The sequence below is a fragment of the Rhodamnia argentea genome, chromosome 6 (genome assembly GCF_020921035.1).
Source record: "Rhodamnia argentea isolate NSW1041297 chromosome 6, ASM2092103v1, whole genome shotgun sequence".
Lineage (NCBI taxonomy): Eukaryota > Viridiplantae > Streptophyta > Magnoliopsida > Myrtales > Myrtaceae > Rhodamnia > Rhodamnia argentea.
Window position 1 is genome coordinate 23,632,978 of NC_063155.1, and position 21,158 is coordinate 23,654,135.

At 38.8% G+C, this 21,158-nt stretch overlaps 1 protein-coding gene and 1 pseudogene across 1 annotated transcript; both read left to right on the forward strand.

The window, feature by feature from the left end:
- The first annotated feature begins 12,228 nt into the window (after positions 1–12,228).
- On the forward strand, positions 12,229–14,479 carry LOC125315544 (annotated as a pseudogene).
- Positions 14,480–16,830: 2,351 nt separating this feature from the next.
- LOC115753238 (YTH domain-containing protein ECT4-like) lies at positions 16,831–21,158 on the forward strand. The gene is made up of 9 exons (XM_030691769.2): positions 16,831–17,002; positions 17,592–17,668; positions 17,853–18,009; positions 18,127–18,200; positions 18,339–18,923; positions 19,145–19,702; positions 19,799–20,011; positions 20,091–20,237; positions 20,379–21,158. The coding sequence occupies exons 1-9, from the start codon at positions 16,972–16,974 to the stop codon at positions 20,616–20,618; spliced, it is 2,082 nt and encodes a 693-aa protein (XP_030547629.1). The 5' UTR covers positions 16,831–16,971; the 3' UTR covers positions 20,619–21,158.

A 21,158-nucleotide genomic window follows, 5' to 3' on the forward strand; every position in this document is an offset into this window, starting at 1 on the left:
AATTGTACATTGTAATCAAATTTGGAAGTCGTATTTGCCTCGGCATTATCAAAACCAACTAAAAAAAATTTATCAATCAAATTATATTCTTCTAAAACTTGTCTAATTACTCTATAAATATTATTGGTTGTATGCCTATCATCAAAAACTAGAAATACAATAACTCTTTTTTAAACGTTCCAATCGTGACTTATCCAATGACATGTGATACCCATATAAGAATGAGTTTACCAAAGATCACTCCAAGTATCGCTACCTATATGCACACATCCATTGAAATTCACAAAAAGTTTTTCAAATCTTTTTTTCCTTTTTTATAAAGCCCAAAAATTTTCTATTTTAGAGTATTTCTCGGAACAGGTTTTACTTGCGGAATACATGTAGCGTTTATAAAAAAATTAAAACCAAAATTTTTACCAACATTAAACGGTAAATGATCAATTGCAGCATATTGAGCTGATGTTTCTTTATAAACTTTTTCATTGTAATGAAATAAAAGATGAGTGTTAGGATTGGCGTATCTGAAAATTTGTTGTTGGTTGGTGTCGATCCCCGCTTGCGTTGCATGTTTTGACGTCGGATGCCGTTTAAATGTTCCATAGCCGCTTCCACTTGTAAAACCGTATGTTGTCCCATAATATTTACATTTTACCCGATACTTATTTTCGTATAAATGTTTCTTCGTGAAGTATTTCCATATGTTGGATGTACCCCCCGTTCCGGCTCTTGTGTTATTGACGTTTCTTCGACACCGATAGGAGAATGAAGACTTTCTTGCGTTGGGACGTGCCCAACGTTGGGAATAACGTTGATATTATCATCCTCGTCTACCCAACATGCAAATTCACGAGGATTATATTTATGAGGATGAGGATAATTGGATTCCCCCATCCTCATAGCGCTCTTTCCCTTGTCACCAGATCCGCCTCCACTTGCCTTTTTTTTTTTAAATCGAGCGGAAAGCGGATTTAGAAAATTGAAAGTATTGAGTCGGGATTGATAGAATCGAGCGGATTGAAAGAATTTGTGAGAAAAAAATGAAAGGGGGGAATCCATTGCAATGCAACGGTTGGATGCGGCCTGCGGGCTCGATTTTTTTTTTTAAGGCTTAAAGGCCCAACGGCTAATTGGTTGGTTCCGAACCGGAACCGGCGGGCTCGGTCAACGGGCTGGTTCCAGGCCCAAACCGGCACGCGGCCATTTCTATCTCCGACCATAGCCCTCTACTTCTTTATTTGCATCTAGCTCGTGGAAAAAAGAAAAAGAATTCAAATTTGAAGCTTTCTAGCTAGATGATCGGGATTGTAGTGAGATTACCAAAACAATTTGGCTCCGCCCTTATTTAGCACCATGGGATTTTTCAAGGAAAGTGAAGGGGTTTCTGAGGAACTTACCACCTGGATTAAAAGGAAAATTTCCAACGCTTCTCGTCAAATTGAAGTTTTGAAAAAGATATTCACGGAAATTACTAACAAAGCAACGAAGGCTTTTTAAAGGAAGAATAGCGAGGAAGTGGTAGAATGAATGGAAAAGCTCTGGAGCTAAGAAGAAATGTATTGGAGCTTACGGTCACGGATAAACCGGGTAAAGTGGAGGGATCAAAATACTAAGTGATTTCATACGACTAAAGTCTAAATAAAACAACGGAACAAGATCTCAATGCCGAGAGTAGATGATCATAATTGGTGTAGGGAACCGAGCTTGTTGAAACAACATATTATGAAATTTCACGAGTCCTTGTATGAGTCGGGGGGTGTGAGAGACTTCTAACCTATTTCGACCAATGTGTAAGTATGGCCACAGATGAGATGAATGAAGGATTGACTACACCAATCATAACAGAGGAAGTGAAAGAAGCGACTTTCCAATTGGGTGCTAGTAAGGCTCCTAGCTTAGATGGATTGAACAGCCAATTTTACCATCATCATTGGGAGGATATTCAGTTAGATGTGGTCCATAAAAATTTGAAACTCCCACATCTTTCAAGCTTGCCCACTTAGCCCAACCGCAACCGTTAACGTCGCCCTCGCGTTAATAAAAAATTTTACAAGATGGAACCCACATTTGAAAAAAGAGAGGAGTGTGTCAACCACCTCAACGTAACCGTGGGTACCACCAGCCGAGGTGTAACGACCCTATGACCTTTCCCCTTATCACGTATTTATATTTTTCTTTAACCTTTTTCCTTAGTTTCTGCCAACCTTTATTTCTAATGGTGGGCATATTGAAATAGCAAACATAGCAACGTCTATATATAAACACACATAATTTTATATATGCATCAATATATCTTACATTATCATATAACCTCCCATTTATTACTCTACAAATAAAGTACGAAAGAGGTTGACTACTTACTTTGATACTCTATCTCTCTTAGCTTTTGTGACCCACATCTCAAGACTTCATCTCGATAGCATCACTTTGGTACATATGCATATGGGTAGACTGGCCAAATAGATGCGCTCGTGATGGGTCCATCAATTTCTTGAAAAAATATAAAGGGATGAGCGAGCGGCCCAGTAAATAAAATTACTAGGTCTAAGGTAGGAATGTCGGTTTTATACTCAACAAAGTTATCCTGCGATATATTGTAAATATGAATATGAACCTTTATTTGTAAATCATCAAATGCGTGGAATCTACCACATAACTTTTGTTCAAATACCATGAACACATCAATCCATGCGAGTCACATCAAACAGTTATTCTTGGGTCGATAATTTTTATGTCTATCCGAGCCATAGTTAGTAAGTCATATCCTGGGAACGGTCACTTGTGAGTTCAATGTTACCTAACGATAAATGTCTCGCATAATTACCTTCATGAGAATGATGGCTCAATATACCCACAATATGAACCCTTGAGATTTTAAGGGAACATTTGCCTATCCGGGCCATAATAATTGTCCATCCAGGCCATACGTCGTTTCTCGGATGATATGCACAAATACATTCTTGCGGGTGCATGCATCAAATCATTTTAATGCAAGAAAATATTGTCATAGATTAATGCAATAATACTTGTATCGCACATTATATTATAATTTCGATTAATTAGCACAAGCAGAACGGAAAACTTATATTAAATATAAAATCTTCATTCATTAAAGTCAAGTAACCTAAGACAATTTCACACTAGGCTAACATGCTACAAACAAATAACTATTGCCTAACCCCACCACCCCTTCAGATTTGCTCTCTTCTTTTGGCGCTCCTTCATCATCCTCAGCATCCTCCTCCATCACTCATTGTTGTCATTACTGTCGTCGTTACGTGGCAAAGGAATTGAGCCAACTAAGTATCCATCATATTGAGCATAAATTGACTCAAAGTGATACGAGATTCATTCCATCCTTAGACCCATATCAATCCAAAAAGTGAACCTAACCCTTATGAACTCTATGTCAAGAAAAGCGAGGTTAGTAAAGTGATACACGGATGCCTCAAAATCCATAGCAGTGCCATAACGAGCTATCAGAGTAGTGGGGGTAGTTGCCATATTACTAAGGCTTTGAAAATAGAGCAAGAGTGTGTCATAGCTTAGCAAATAAAAAGTCTAAATATTACGGACTATGATTACATGTTATCCGATGCCAATTTATTTAAACATTCTTTTTTTTTATTTATTAACCGATCACAGAATTTTATAATCTTTTAATTGCCAATCGGAAGAATCATTTCAATCTCACAAGCAATCACAGCAGCAATGAAATTCACACAGATGAATATGCTATGCATTCACGAATATGTAGTTATGCATTTATCTCATCTTTCATAATTCTGCTCATAATTAGCAAAATTTCTTGCCAAGGCCCACCGACTCTTCCCCGACATCCGTGTATGGCACTATCAAGTTTTTCGGGCTTGGATATCTACAACTCCGGAAGCTTCCCTAATCACATAGCAGGGGCAACCCAAATCAAATAAAGGGGATTCCCAAACTCTCGGAGCTCGATCGATACGTTGTCCAACAGGGATAACTTTGTAAATTTTAACTCCATGATTAATGCACACATGTATTTATATGGTATGCCACATGATCATGCCATATGCAATTCACTCAATTTATCACCATTCATCATTTATAGTGACATTATCCCATATAACAATTTTCTTTATTCCAAAGGCGACATCATGGGCGATTTAGGCCCAACTAATCACCTTGATTAATACACTAATTAAAATAATGAAATTCCCAAATTTCACAAAATAGTAGTTCATTCAGTAAGGATTAATGCACACATAATCACTTTCGTTTGAAGCTCTTGAGCATTTAGCCGACAAATCAAAGTGTTCTACCTAATTTTCGTGAATGACACCTCTAGGGATAGTTTCACACTCCGAACGAATTTGACACTTTTACCCCAGTAAATCAACTCCAAAAATACCAAATTTTAGTATGTTGTAGTCAAGACTCAGATCTACAACTTTGATTAGTGCCCGAATTAGATCTTTATATAAATTTCATGAAAATTCGTGGAAGTAACACCAAATTTTAGACACAGAAACACAACATAATTAGTTCAAGTGGTGGTCTTAATCTCAATTTAAAATATTCTAAAAATTCTCAATTTAATATATGTTTTAGATGAATATGTTAGCTTCAACTTTCATGTTTTGTGCTAGAGCTGTACGTGTCCACATAAAGAGATATAAAAATCATTAGCATCAAAGGTCGGATCGAGTTCAAAACGGAACATGCAGACCTGTGGAAGTAGAAAATAGTAAGGTTAATCAAACATACTCCAAAAATTTTCAATTTAATATATGTGGTAGTTTAGGATGTTGAGAGTGACTTTTGTGTTTTGACTCAAATCATGTAAAGTTCACAAAAGACTGTACGAAAATGGTAAAGCCTGAAGATCATGGTGGTCTCAACTTAGGCATAGAATAATATCATGGACGAGTAAGGGCTTTTGATCGAACATATAAACCTAAAAAATTTTGGTTTAGGTTATTCTGAAAATAAGACAACTTGCAAGATACACTCTTTTAGTCAATTTCCTCCTACATAAGCACGAAATATACCACACACACACACACACACACACACACACACACACACTGGCATCTTATTCTTCATATAAATCAGGCCTAACAACATTGAATCATAAAATGTAATAAGTAGATGTTGAGCTTGCCTTGATATTCAAGAACACCCCAAGAACAACGTTTTCTCCTTGCAACTTCTTGATAATGTCTTTATATGAGATTGTAAGTGAAAATTTTGAGAGAAAGTGAGAGAGATAGAGTGATTTTCGATCAAGAGGGGCAAATGAGAGAAAATGAATAATAGTTGAGTAAATGCTTCAATTTTGTCATAAAATCCCATTGATCTAAGTTGGTGGCATGAATAGTATTCATAAATAGTATTATAAGGTGAATAGTATTCATGAATAGTGAAAATTTAAGCACAATTTTCCTAGGATGGCCGATTATGATTTTGGGGGATGAAATATCCATTTTACCCTCATAAGCTTAATTATGTACATTAAACCTTAATTTAGACTATAATTTGCTTTATAATTACTTAGCATTTCTATTAGCATAATAATATTAACTTTATTATCATATAATTAGTCACGTGACACATTCTAATTATTAGAATACTCAATTGATTATAATATCATATATTATGCTCTTGATAATTTTCTTAGGAGTTAATGTATACCATAGTCCTTTTAATTGATTCCTCAATATAATTGACTTAGTAAAAATAGAAATAATTCAATACCATAGCCATACTCAATTAGCAAGGTCACATTTTTAGGGTGTCCCTTTTGTACGATCATTACCCACAATTTCTTGTCCGAGAAATTGAGCTCATATTGTTAATTCTCAAAACTTACATGACATTAGTCAATTCTGAGTCATGTAATTTAATTATAATATGTTTATTGCCTTTAATTAATTAGGCGAAAAATCGGGATGTCACACAATCCCCGGCAACCATGCCCGAATACTTAGCTCTCGGTCCCGAGTTTCTTGACCTCGAGATACGTTTCTCGACGGTCGAGCTTGGGTCCACAAAAGCTAGGTTTAGGTCCTTCAAGGCCGTGCCAAGACCCCGTGCCCAAGTACTCGACTTTTACGCTCAAGTCACTAGCTCCTAGATCATAGCCCATTGAGGTTAAGCTCGATTCCACAAAGATTGCATGCCCGAATTCTTCGTGATGTGTTCTTGAGTCTTATATAGCCATGCCTGGATACTTGACTCCTGGGCCCAAGCTATTGGTGCTTGAGTTTGAGTCCACAAGAGGCTAGGCTTCGATACGCTAGTCTAGGTCCATAAAAGCTAGGGTCGGGATCTAGTGCCAATGCCTAGGTCTTCAATGGCCTTGCTTAGGTACTTGGCTCCCGCATTCATGTCATCGGCGACTAAGTCCAATTCCATCAAGATCGTGTCCAAGACCACGGAAGTCGAGTTTAAGACCTCGGTACCCATGACCGGGTCTCTAGTGGCCATGTTCGAGCACCCACCTTTGCGGCTAGGCGTAAGACCCCGATCTAATGCCTAGGCATGTTTCTTCAATGGCCGAGACCAAGTCTCTTGAGGCCTGGACTAAAACATCGTTACTCATGCTAGGGCTCTTAACGATTATGCATGTGTACTCGGTTCCTACATCGAAGTTACCATCTTCCAAGGCTCGATCCATGGAGGTCAAGTCCGGGATCGTAGTGCCCATGTCATACTCCTTGGCAACCATGCTCAAAACCCCGATATCCGTGCTCGAGTCCTAGGCGACCACGCCCTGCTACTTGGCTCGTGCACAAGTCACTAACTCTCGAGTTCGATTCTTCAATAGTCGGGTTTGGGTCCACAAAGGCTAGCCAAAGGCCTCGGTACCTCTGCTTGGATCAATGGATTTATAGCCTCTGTGTCGGGCTCTTGTACCCAAGGCACCAGCATTCCAACTCATGTGACCGGGAACCCAGTATATGGGTACCTCTACTACCATTCTAACATTACATGTGTCTTAAGGGAAATAAAATTAAGTTTTCCTTTTTGACCGATGAAAATTGATTTTCAATTAAAATTTTCATATTTCAAATGAACATTGAAAATATTGTTATTTTCCTAGAAAATGACTTATTGGAGAACATTTTTCAAAATTTTTAAATTTTTCGTGAAACAAATAGAGCCTTAATCCATATGACAAACGCTTTATTTGGTTGTATTTGTCCATAGAATGAAAATTGAAAATTGAATTGGAAAATTGCATTCCACAACATTCTCTCATTTTTTCATGCTTTCACGAATGTTATTGTCGATTCTAGAGCAGAATTTAAAGTGGGGAAGAATCCAAAAAATGTGGACAAATTTTCTATGTTAATTTTGATAGACTAGTTACTCATACTCATACTCATACTCATACTCCTACTCCTATTCGATTTGTGTTGGACACTCTCGTTGATTGGGTCAAGCCCGTGCCCAAGAAATTGGGCCTTTTTGAGTTTAATTGGGCTTAGCCTCTCCGAGTCCTTCCCATCTCAAGGTCCAAGCCGCTTGTAATAGTAATACAAGAATAGCCATAGATCATAGGTCTTCATCAACTATGCGCTTTTAGCAATTGATTCTTTAGGTTTGGAGGATATTTCACAAGTCTCTAAATAACTAGATCTCCACGATCAAGATACCACGCGATAATGCAGCCGTCTTCTTCTAATCATCTTGACTTGAGACATTCCTTAATAATGTTTTTGTACTTCAAACATCGACTTGTGGGACAACTAGAGTAGCTTTTTCTGGTAAACTTGAGATCAAATAATAAGTTGATAATATCCCTATGAACGAGCGTAATCGTTTTATACAACCATCGTTTCGACCAAGGTCAACGTAAAGAGTGACACTTGGTGGGTTGGCTAAGTTTTAGTCTTTTAAATGATGTAAGGTCCTCAAAAATACTTCATGAGAGCCCTAGCCTTTAAAACCCTCTCCATCATGTGCATCTTCTTTACCTAAAAGAGAGACTTTTTCAGGAAAAGAAGAGCCCCAGCAAAAGACATACATGAGGAAAAAGAATATGGCTATGTACCCTACAAAGTACCATGTGCCCTAGACATCAATTGATGTCTGCACATGAAGAAATGCATGCCAAATCGAGAGCCAAGATTATACTATGCCTATAGAATGGGTGAAATAAAAGTCTACATATTGAGCTCCCTAATTGAGTATTGCATTAGCAATTGTCATTTATAGTAGGTGATTTGGTAGGTGCTTACTACAAATTAAATATGGCATATCTAACTAAATATATTCACTTGTAATATGCTACATTCGTACTTCAATCTTAAAATACTTACCATCACTCTTTTCAAAAACACATTTTGCCAAGAAAAATGTTTGATATTGGTTATTTCATTTATCTTTCGTTCGATAAAAGACTAGTCTATGATTGCCTGCGCATATGATTGTAAAATAAAAAAAAAGGATAATATAAGGTACCCAAGTGATAGATTGCATTTATTTACTAGTTTAATTTCTCAAAACAATTGGAAGATGCATGTCAACATCGTTTCCTTTAAGGCACAAACCCTTGGGGTACCGCAAATTCCGTATTTTTTGTATGGATGATCTGCTTTTAATCGGATCGAGGATACGGGCTTAATATAGTATGTGAAAGTCGACCCCAAGGTAATATAACCGTCATAATAAACATGCTACAATGTAACCGGAAAAGATTACCCTCTTTCTCATCAATTGATTTCAACTCCCGCTCAACAAAATTTTACACCTAGTAACAAATGGTACCGTAACTTTTGTTATCTCTTGGAGCCACAATATTTACATCATGGATGCAAATGAATGTAGATAATCGACACATGCCCGTCTAAGCCATTGGACTAAATACACTTCCATTGTTCTCCAAGGGGTTTGATGCCTCTGTGCCTCTTTTCTTTTCTTGTCTCCTATGGATGGACAAGTGACGGATCAAAGTTGCAAGAATCGATACTTGAGGACATTAAGGGGTTAGAGAAAGCAAGAGGAATATTATCTTGGCCAAATAACTTTCATTTCCATATTTGTTCTTGAGTATTCCGCCCACCTCTGATCTTGAGATGGAAATTTTCCTCCACTTCATTACAATAGATTCCTCATGATGACTTCTGGGAAGATCGTACATCTCTATAAACCGGAGAACAAAAGCAGTAGTTATAATGACCATCGACCATTTATGTTCATGATTACTCTTAGTCTTAAGCTAGATATTGCTAATTGACTGATGACAATCTTAATCCACTTGAGTCCTTACAATTGAATTATGTGGAAAGGACTAGAGAATCATGAACTACTTTTTCCCATCTTAACCTTGAAAGAATAGGCAATTTTGATGGGCTTGGTACTATTAATATTGGCTAAACAAACACTTTGTTTTTTTTAATACGGCAAAAGTAGTGGATCCCACTTTCATCAGGCCATTTGTCAACTAATTTCAGCTAATCACACTACCTGGTTGTGGGGTCAAAATGGTTTCTTTTGGCTCTTACATTGGTTCCGATGTTGCTAATTAATTTGATTAATGACCTATATTAACCAAGTGAGTCATATTGAAACCTAGCAAGAGTCATCCACAGGTAGCAACTTTGTAAGCCGGTATTTGTATACCCCGACAGCATTCTTGATTAATCTCTCTCTTTAGCTGAGGAACTTTGTTTTTTTCTTGGAGCTTGGCTTTTCGGATATGTTCTTCAATGAACATGGCCTGCTTGTGGGTACCTTAAACCATTGAACTATAGTACATCTTGGATTGCTTGATCAGTCCTATATATTATAGAAGATGACAACTTATTCGAAGTCATTCATATATGCATTGTATTTACAATGAATATGAATATGTTATCATCAGTGCATACATTGCTAGATTCGGTTTCACACAGTAGATTCTTATAAGTGGTAAAAATGTATCTATTAGATAAGTTGATCAAGCATACTTGGAGATTCACTAATTCATTAAGAAAGTTTAGTTTGTTTTGATACGGTATCCACATATATGCAAGGGAACTCGTCATCTTTACGAGCAAGAAGTTACAAGCTAAACCGTATGCATATATCCATATGACCTTGAGCATACCCGCTTTTGCTTTGAGGTTTCCTTGAAACTTGGCCACTAGTTGGCCTTGTGTCTCCAACATTATGACTACTAAAAATTGATGTTGTGTCTATATACATACAATGATTTTACTAACTAAGGAAGACATAATTTTCTCTTCCCCTCCTTGGAGTGATTTCATTAGTTTTTTTTTTTTTTCGCAATTTAGAGAATTCAAAATTGCTCTAGAAGGTAAGAGTATAAGCACATAAATAATCTCTCTATAGATCTATTGGACTTGAAATTACTGCTTATCAAAGCAAGCTAGGTGCTTTACATCAATAAAATTTAGTAAAATCATGGGGGTGCAATTATAGGGAAGTTACGTGGGTGGAATCAAATGCCATTTTCCAAAGCAAAGTTCTCAAGTTTGACTTGCCTAATGGTTCTGCATGATGTGAAATTTAACTTGGCAACTCAAGAGCATTTGATAAGCATTATGCCTTGATTGTAAATTTGCGATCACGCAACATTTGATTGCATAGATACGGTTCGATGGTGAGAATCTAGCATGTTTAAGTAATGATTTCAAACAATGTGCTGTAATAAGTTGGATGTATGTCAAATCTTGTGAGTGCTTATATGTCTGTATGTATCGTTATATATAAACCTAGCAGTTACAATTTGAAATGATCAATCTAACTAACCACAGTCGAGACAAAGTGGTTGATTGTTCTCTTCCATGTTGAAATCGTGTTCTTCCTTAGAGGAGTTAGGTTTTTAAGGACAGTATAACATCAAACAAGAACTTAGTGAATTAGCTAATGATACAAAGCGATCCTCCCGATAATTAACCCCTAAATTAGACTATAGAAGCCATCATCGCATTTGGGAGAGCACTAAGAACTCATATATAGGCTAGTTTTTCTAAAGTAAAGCTTTGATATGTAAACACTAGTAAAATCTAGAGAGAGTATTCTAAGACATTAAGGAGAAGAAGAACTGCAACAAGAAATTTTATGCTGGACGGTGAATGTTGAAGCAAATTTCAAATTACTTATCAGAACATACTCATTTTCCTCCTCATGATCATGTTCATCCACTTGTGCTAGATTTTTTACACATAAACTTAATCTTCGGGTGCAATTACACCTGTAAGACATGTATAGAGAGAGGGAGACAATATAAACTTCATAAGATCCGACACTACGTACAGAGAGAGAGAGAGAGAGAGAGAGAGAGAGAGAGAGTTTGCTTCATTAGCTTCCACCCATATATCTTTGAAGGGAAAAAAAACATTATGAACCTACAGCAAAAGCGGGATATTATCGGGGCTTCATCTCTCTCTAGCAGCTTTTTCAAACCTTAAAGCGTGCACGCTTTCCCACAACAATCTCTCCATCTCGCCGCTATTTAAACCCCAGAACTCCACCCTTCCTTTACATGGACAACATAAAACATGGAAGAACATCATCATGGCCATGATCATCTCCACTCATTTTGGAGCCTCTTACTCTCACTTTCCTTCCTTTTCATGCACTCAGCATGCTCAACCGAACCAGATGTAAACACTATTGCCAAGAAAAAGAAATCTCCTTAGAAATAATTTTAGCTTCATTCATCGAGCTAGCTATGTTTTCCGTTAGTAATGGATCCAACTCTTCTATGTTTGAATGACGGGGTCATATAGTCTACTTAGGGCGCAGCCCATAGCAAGATCATCAACTCATCTCGGACTTGCATCAACAACTCCTCTTTAACATTCTCGAAAAGTGCACGACCCCTTTCTTCTTTCTTTCTTTTTTCCCTTGCCCCACTCAAATAGAGCCAACCCTAGCCAATAGTCATCTTCTTGCGGTAGTGTGTTGTTAGGAAACGAGACCGATCATCAAAAGCCCTACCGATCTTTAACCTATATTCATCATCTTTTTTGGTTTTGGGTCTTGTTATTCCAGTGAAGAAGAAGCCACGCAGTCCATGATCTATTCCTACACACATGGGTTCTCCGGTTTTTCGGCGAAACTCACGTTAGACCAAGCCGGCGCCATAGCCAATAACCATATCGGTGACCCGAGTTCTCTTCAAGAGACCACATACACAGAGAAATGAAATGGGAGTATAATGCAAGAAAGGAAGGAGTAGTGTCTGTGACATTTACCAATCTTTGTTTTAAGCACTTTCATCAAATTAAATACATGAAATCTTGTTTGTCACGGGGACAAAGCTTGATCACCACCTAAATAGATGCAAACTTCGCAAATGCCCTCTCACATTTTTACAACGGGTGAAACACTATGTCTTGTTTCATAAAAGGATTTTTATTCACCGATAGCCTTGGAATCAAACTTGCTCAAATTGATAACGGACTTTGTTTTTGTTCCTCTCGCTTTCTCTTTTTGAATTTCAAAACCTGTTCTCGGGGAAGATGGAACAACAGATTGGTTTTTGGCAGAGTCATCCTATGCTTTTCAATAGTGGGATTGATAACAAGTGTCGAGGCGGCAGATACGGTCAAGAAAGCCGGTGGATTGGGTTTAATTTTAGTCGAGCCTCCGGTCGGGCAAGTCCCTTATGTCGACATGGTCCCAACAGTTTACATTGACATTTACCAAGGAACGAAGATCCTACACTACCTCAATTAGTCCGGATGGTATGATCGAGCACCTTGTTATAAACTTATAACACCTCATTTTCTGTTCCATTAGTCATTACTAAAATTAGACTTACAAGCCCCCGAGTGATCACTTCAAATTCCTAGGTATACGTGCATTAATTTTTGTTCTGAATTGCCAACTTTTCTAGAGGAAAAGGCAAGATCATCATTAGTTTTGAATTGCAGTATCGCTGGTCCAAGAGATTGTCCTAGAGTCCACAATTACTTAAGTCAAGATTAATTCTGATGAATGCATGACTTCTTGTTAGTTTATTAAACATTCTGGACATTTAAGGCACCGACAGTGCAAATAACATCGACCAGATTAATAGTCGGGAAGGTGTCGGCACCGGTAGTGGCATACTTTTTATGCAAAGACCTAGCGCTTTATTGCCCGATATTCTCAAGGTATGTTGATTCGCTAGTCAAATCAATCAAGTGAGCTTGTGATTTGTATATTCAGCATAAAGATGCATAGCAATTGTTCCAATTATCTCATGTATGATATGGCAAGCAGCCGGATTTAAGCGCTCTAGGAGTAACATTTTAGCGGCATTGCCTCCGAATACACCGCCGGCTCGGTCTTCTTGGGATACACGCTTGGTGAATTGGAATTTCCAATCGAGAACGTCCATGTCGTGCCCTCACATGACCGGCACAACTACACTTGTCAAATAAGCTCACCCAGATTGGTCTCCAGTAGCCATAAGATCGGCATTGATGACAACCGGTAATTAACTCGAGACGCTTTTCATCGAGCACTCCTCATTCAATTTGATTTGTGCGGTTTTGATGCAGTAGTCGATTCTTGACAAAGATGTCGTCGGCTCAAGTGCAAGATTAGCCTAGCATTTTGTCATATGAATTTATATGCGTAACGATATAATGAAACTGTTTTTCTCATACAATCTTTCTTATTCTAGGACTTCATAATGCCAGGATGGAGTTCATGTATTCTCTACTCATATGTTGTTTTTTTGCCTACATTTACAACTTACACCAAGGACACCAACTCTGAATATTTCCTGTTCGGTGGACCCACGAAACCACCCGACCCATTTGACATTGACGTCGGCCACATAAACCCGACGAAAGCCATCGATCTAGGGCTTGTTTATGACATGAAAACCGCCAACTACGTCATCTTTCTCTGCTACCTCGGTTATACTCGGGAAGAGATAGCAAAGCTAGTCCTTCCGAGGACCGACGTAACCTGTCCAAGTGTTCCCATCAGCAATTCCAACCTCAACTACCCCTCGATCACGATCTCGGATCTCCGGACCACGGTGATTATCCGACGCACCGTGCAAAACATGAGCTGAAATAGGAACGCGGTCTACATTCCCCGTGTCCTCGCTCCCAGTGAAGTGGAGATAGCGATTTAGCCCCGATTGCTGGTTTTCTCATGCTATAGGGACAAGAACACGTATTACATGACGCCGAACCCGCGGAAGAAATCTAAGGGAAGGTACAACTTCGACGCGATCGCATGGTCCGACGGGTTCCACACGGTTAGGAGTCCATTGACCGTTTATGTGAACAACAACGGTGATGGTATTGAATCCATGTCCTACACTTAACATCTAGGCTCAAGTGGGTCATTTCTAGTTCATCTCGCCTTCCACTTTTTCAAGATTCAATAAGTATTAGGCTGCTGTTACAACATAATCTCGAAGCGAACCATCTCTCTACTTGTAAGAAAGACATCGCCATGCCTTGAGGAAGGTTGTATCTTGTTGATCAAGAGTGATTCCCCGCCATAGTTGAATAATAACGAAGATGATTCCGATGTTCCCTTTCGCCTTTTTGGCCCCCGACTTTTCCTAATTCGGAATGTCCATAGCATTTTGGGTGAAGTAGAAGACATTGGTTCTTGTTCTTAGAAGAGATTAGGACCGGTGACCTGCAATTCGACCCGAGAGCATAAATCTTTTGCCGGGTGGGAAAAATTCCTAAAAGGTTGGTTGTAACTCTGGAACTAAAAGTGGTGTAGTTGTTGGGTTCGAAAAATTCCTAGGTGGAATATCTTTAAAAACAATGGAAAACCGTCTTTCACAGCTAAAATTGCTATGAGAAAACTATACCAAACAACCTCTAAGCCATCATAAGTTTTTATGTGTTTTCTTCTTCTTCTTTTCTCGAACAATTCATAGTTTATCCAATTCGACTTAAATCTCTATGGCTATTCGAATCTTTCTTCAATATTATTTGGGGTCACCCAAACTAATTCTCGCTTCTCAGAAAATCTCAAACCGTACACATGTACTACATTTACCCGAAATGGCTACTATGGAAATAGGGTGGGTTCGACCAACTCGGATAAAACATTTCTATCCTATTTTAGTATACCTTTTTGTTTTTTTTTTGGTTGGATTGTAATATATTTTATTGAAGGGTGATGAATTAGGCGAAATCCTCATATAGCGTATATCATGTACTTTCATATAGTTGGTTTGAGGGTAGCTAGTTCAGAGTATAGCGTATATCATATACTTGGTTTGAGGATAGCTAGTTCGGAGAAGAGGGTTTGTATTGGTCCAATGGCAACAAAAAGAATAACGTTTTCTTTTTTGTCGAAAACAAAAAGAACAAGGTTTAGATGTCGGATTGCTGTTCTGAGAAATGGATGTTCCAATAGAGCGAAACCAACCGAAAACCGGCTTACGAGAGATCTAGCCCTCAATAGTCAATGGGACTTCCTTTCTTAAGCCTTTTCTTTTTTGGTTACCTAATTTTCATTTCATAAAAAATCTCAAATTGATACACTTGCATGACATTTACCTCAAACTACTTTTCTTATCACATAAATCACATAATCAACACCATAACCTAATTACCGAAAAAAAAATACAAAAAAAGTCTTAAACCTATTGTAATTGTATCGATTAAGTGCTAAATCAATTTTTTTTTTTTTGCCACTTAAGTCTTAGTCCTTTTCATTTGTGCCAATTCGGTTAATTTAGTCAATTTTGATTGGAAATCGCCGACGTGGACACTGGTCTTCCTACGTGACACTGTCGGCGTTGACGTGGATAAAATTTAGTAGTGTTTTTTATTTTTATTTTCTCTTTTCTTTTTTCCATTTTTGCATTTCTTTTCTTCTCTTTTTTTTTCCCTTTAAAGTGGCTGGCTATGGCCCGACAACCCTTGTTGGCCATAGTTAGAAAAAAGAAACACAGAAAATAAAAATAAATAATTTTTCAGAAAAAATAAAGAAAATAAATGTATAAATAAAATTCAAAAAAATAAAATATTGTAAAAAAGTCAACGTCAGCACCGATTGCATGCCACATAGGACGTTTAATGTTCATGTCAGCAATTTTTTGCCAAAATTGACCGAACGTCCGAATCGACATAAATGCAAAAGATTTAGGACATGTTTAAGACTAAATCAATAGTTTTATGATTTTTTTGGTAATTTTCTCCCTATTTGCCCACTGGGCATGTGGCTTAGTTAGGTGGTGATATTTAGTTTCTGGTAGAGAGTGCAACTCCAATGCGTTGTAAAGAGGTAGGGTAAAAAATATGAGAGAGACAATAGGATAGACAAAAAAAAAAATGTTTCTTATCATTTCAATAATTGAAAAGTGTTCTATCTCAAAATCCAACCTCATTAACACGTGTTTAAGCCATTTTGTTTCGCCAAAAATGGAATGACTTAATTAATTTGGCCTTAAAAAGCTCTACAATAGTATGCAAATACCTCGTCTTCTTGGTTGGTCGCTTCACTTCTCATATCTCGAGCTCAAATAATTCATTTTAAATAGTAGTGTAGAGTTTTTGATTTTGCATCCTAAATCCTATGGACAAATGCGAAAATAGAGGAGATAACTAAGTCAATCACAAGATCTATCGAATCTTGAAAATGAAACCTATCTCTTCCACAACATTTAAACCCCAACTTTAATTAATAAGTTGTACAATCTCATTTGGGATTTTACTGTCCTTATTTTAATCAAATTATGGACGTTAATGTTTTTTTTTTTTTTTTGGTCGAAAGACGTTAATGTATTAAATTCACACAAAAAGCTCAAACAGGACCATGCAGCTGTTGCCACGTAAGACGGAATCCCACGTGTACGTGGGCCCCTACCCAGATCGGATCGGAAATGCCGTCGCGGTGGTGCTATATGAGTCGAGACTGGAGGTTGACCGAAGCCTCTCTCTTTCCTCGACCCCCGAGAACCAAAAACCCTAAGAGAGCCCGCCGCGAGCGCGAGACCTCCCCAAAACCCTCCTTTGCTCCTAACAATTCTCAGGGGGTTTCGCTCCAGCCTATCAGATCATGGCCACTGTCGCTCCTCCGTCCGCGAATCGTATCCTTTTTCCTTTTCTTCCTTCGAATTGGTTCGCCTCTGGTTTTGGTTCGCGATCTGTTCGTTTCTGGGTTTGATTATGCGTGCTTGGTTGTTTCGTGTGGTGCGGTGCTCGTGTTTTTGGTTGCAAATGGGGTTGGATTTGAGCGGGGTGGGGTGGGCTGTTTCTATTCGCGGAGAATTGTGCCGTGTGGCACTTGAGGGGTGATTTGAAGGACTTACTGGCGTGTAGGTGTGTGGAAGGACGCGAAAAGATGGGGCTTTTGGGGTATTGGTTTGGTAGAGACGGAGGGAGGGAGGGAATTCTCGCCTTCGTCTGCTCCCGTCCCTCTTCATGATGCTGTGATTCGAATGTGTTCTGGCTGATTCTGCTTTTGTGTTCATTGGTCCATAATGGTAAGTAATCAACTGTTTTCTCTGTTCTGAACGAGCTGGCGTTACAATTCCCTTGCGAAGAATTGAAATGGGTCCTTTGTTATACTAATTGAATTGAGTTTTTCTCGTGTCTCTGATTTGCTTTTGGTGATCTGTGTTTGTGACTCTTTCTACTCGTTGAAATGATAAGTGTAATTTCTTAACTTCGAATTAGAAGCTTCAGATTTGCTTCAGAAGCTGGCGTTAGATGCTCAGCCCAAGACTCTGGAGATCCCAGAACCGACAAAAAAGGTATTTTTAATTTTATGCTTTACAGTTGTTCTTCTGGGACTTTCATGTACGACGAGACCTTCTTGCTGTCGTGTGGAAGTGATGCTCTACATGTCTTTCACTCTTCATAGTTTAATTTTCCTCGATTGAGCATTCGTCAGTGAAAAGCGGGTAACTTAAACTTCATTATTTTATGCCAATGCAGACTTCTGCTAATCGTTTGGGATCTGTCACTAATGGCAAGGCTGCAAATGGTCAGATCCAGCCATACGAGCCATCTGTGACACCGTCGTTGCCTGATTTTGAACCCACAATGTGCTTTGTCCCTACTGGTTATCCACCGCATGCCTACTATTATGGAGGTAAGTTAAGAACATGAATTATATTATTGAAGTATGTTAAGTACCCTCGTAGCTGTGGGTGTTATGAGTTTTGAGGTGGATGAGAAGAATTTGACACATGCATTTATGTGCTTGTAGGCTTTGAAGGGACCGGTGGTGAGTGGGACGATTTCTCAAGATATGCAAATACTGAGGGAGTTGACATGGCTTCTGTAAGTGTCTAGTTTTTTGAGTTAGACCAGATGTTTTGTAGTACGGAAGTTTTACTGTTCTAGCCTGACTATATCTTCCTTTGTTGGTTAAGTTTTAGTGTAACAGTTCTTTTCATTTTCTGCTGGAAATTTTTCCAGGGATATTATGGGGAGAATGGGTCTCTTATGTACCAACATGGCTATGGGTTTGCACCTTTTGCCCCCTATTCACCTGCTACTTCCCCTGTTCCTGGAAACGATCAGACTTACGGGACTCAGCACTACCACTATCCGTCTCCTTATTATCAGTCGATGACTCCAACCCCTACTCCATTTACTACAGGCCCTGCTGCTCCTCCTTCAGTGGAGCAGGTGACTTCTGCAGCTGGTGACCAAAAGCCTTTGCCTGCCGAAACAGTCAATGCAAACTCCAATGGTGCCACGAAAGGGGCAGTAAAAGGAAGCAACAAGTCTTTTCCATCAAAAATGTCAAAGCAGAAAACACAGTACAATATAAATGGTTCATTTGGAAGGGGTTCTCTGCCTGGTGGCATGGCTCCTGGGTGCCAGGATCCTCGCTTTGGATTTGAAGGCTTGTGCTCCCCTTTTCCATTTTTTGATGGCTCAGTATTTTCAGATGGGCAACTAGGGCCAGTAGCTAACCCTGCGATGATAAATTCATTCATTAATCCCAACAATGGTTCTGCCAGGAATCAGCACGCTCATCCTACTTCGAATTTCACGGTTGGTAGCATATCTTGTATGCCTTCTATTGAACCCCTAACCCTCCAGCTCCCCTCATGCTTTATGAACTTTATATCATACAGAATTAAATTTCTCTTTCTATATAGGATTTGAAAATGAAGGCTTTGCCACTTGTTCTGAGTATCAAGAGATTTTTAGCCATCTTAAAGGGTTTGTCATGTGGGAATTCTAATAGATCCTGAGTATTGTTTTGTTTACAGGGTTTGCACCACACAAGACCAATATCTGGCATGGGGCTAGCCAATGGATTCATGAATGGGATGTACCCTCGTAAGTTGTATGGGCAGTATGATAGCACGATGAGATCGAACATTGGATTTGGGCGTAGTTGGTCGGTTGATAATAAGTACAAAAACAGGGGGCATGGCAATGTCTACTGGGGTCATAGTCATGATAATATGGATGGTTTGAATGAGCTGAACAGAGGGCCAAGGGCTAAGGATTCCAAGAATCAAAAGGATTTTACATCTATTCTGGCTGTCGAGGGAAAGAATATGCCCTCAAATGGAGATAATGTTGAGAAGGAGAATAGGTCAAGTGCGATTCCCGACTGCACACAATACAACAAAGTTGATTTTCCTGAAGACTACGATGATGCTAAGTTCTTCATCATTAAGTCTTATAGTGAGGACGATGTCCACAAAAGTATAAAATACAATGTTTGGGCTAGCACACCAAATGGTAACAAGAAGCTTGACGCAGCATATCGGGAGGCTCAGGAGAAAGCTGGTGGATGCCCAGTTTTCCTCTTTTTCTCTGTAAGATAATTATAACTGAGAATGTATCTTTGATTTATCATTCCTCACTTTCATCAGTGTGTTGTCTAGGATTTTCATGCGATTATTGACATGCAGGTCAACACCAGTGGACAATTCGTTGGCCTAGCAGAAATGGTTGGCCCTGTTGATTTCCACAAGAATGTCGAGTACTGGCAACAAGACAAGTGGATGGGCTGCTTCCCTGTGAAGTGGCACGTCGTAAAAGATGTGCCTAACAACTTGCTGAAGCTCATTACTCTTGAAAACAATGAGAACAAACCTGTTACAAACAGTAGGGATACCCAGGAGGTATTTGCTTTTGCCTTTTCTAGCTTTTTTTACCTGTTTGTTTTAGTGACTTCTATAAATTAAGTGCTGCTTCTTTTAGGTCAAGTTACCACAGGGTCTTAAAATGATAAAGATATTCCAAAATCACCCGGTCAAAACTTGCCTTTTGGATGATTTTGAGTTCTATGAAAATCGTCAGAAGGCAATTCAAGAGAAAAAGGCAAGGCAGTTGCAATTTCAGAAGCAGGCAAGTCATTTTTGCCATTTGCCTTAGCATTATTTTTGTCCCATGGATGCTATAACCTTGTGGATTTATTTGCATTTCCACTTGTTAATCATGTAGGAACCGTTTATTCTGAATTTAATTTACTTTTCCCTGTCATTACAGGTGTGGGGAGGAAAGCCTGCTGGTGAGAAGAAAGAGATTGCTAATGGGGAGCTAAAACCACAAGAGTGTCTACAGGTTGCCTCAGATTTTACCAATGAAAGTACCCAAAACTGTGCGAATGGGGATCTGAAGCATACCAATGGTGGAATGACTGAAAAAACAGTGGATGACCCCAATAGCACAAGAGTTTTATCTTCGGAAAAGAAGGTTGTACCAAATGGAGTTGCAAATGCTTGCTGATCAGAGCTTCTTGTGAGGGTGTTTCTCGCTCGTATTGTATTGGCAGAAGATTCTACCTAGAAACGTCCAACAGAGAAGCAGGATAGTCAATTCTTCGTCGACTCTTGCAAGCTGGATTGCACATGATTTTGAAGTGTCGATACAGCATTGAGGCATGAGAGATATCCTTATTGATCAAGCAGTAAAATCTGGCAGTAGTTCGGGATCGAAGTACCCTTGGATGATACTTGAGGTTTCTCACGTAGGTGACTAAGCTCGTAATCACTTTTTGTTCTCTAGGAGACTAGGAGTTGGGGGTTGAGGTCTAATATGTTTTTGATATGCTTTTATAGGGATTCCTTTTCTTGTGCCTTCTTTTTTTCCAATTATCTCTCTTGTCGTCCATTTACTTGTTTGGTTCCTATCTTGTGAATCTAGGAGTGATGACTTAGCTTCGTGCCTGTCTGAAGCTGCTTGTAATTTTGGGTTTTTGGTGGTCGAGAAGCAAGGTGGGAATGTATGTCCATATATCCATGCAATTTCATCATGACGAAGCTTTTC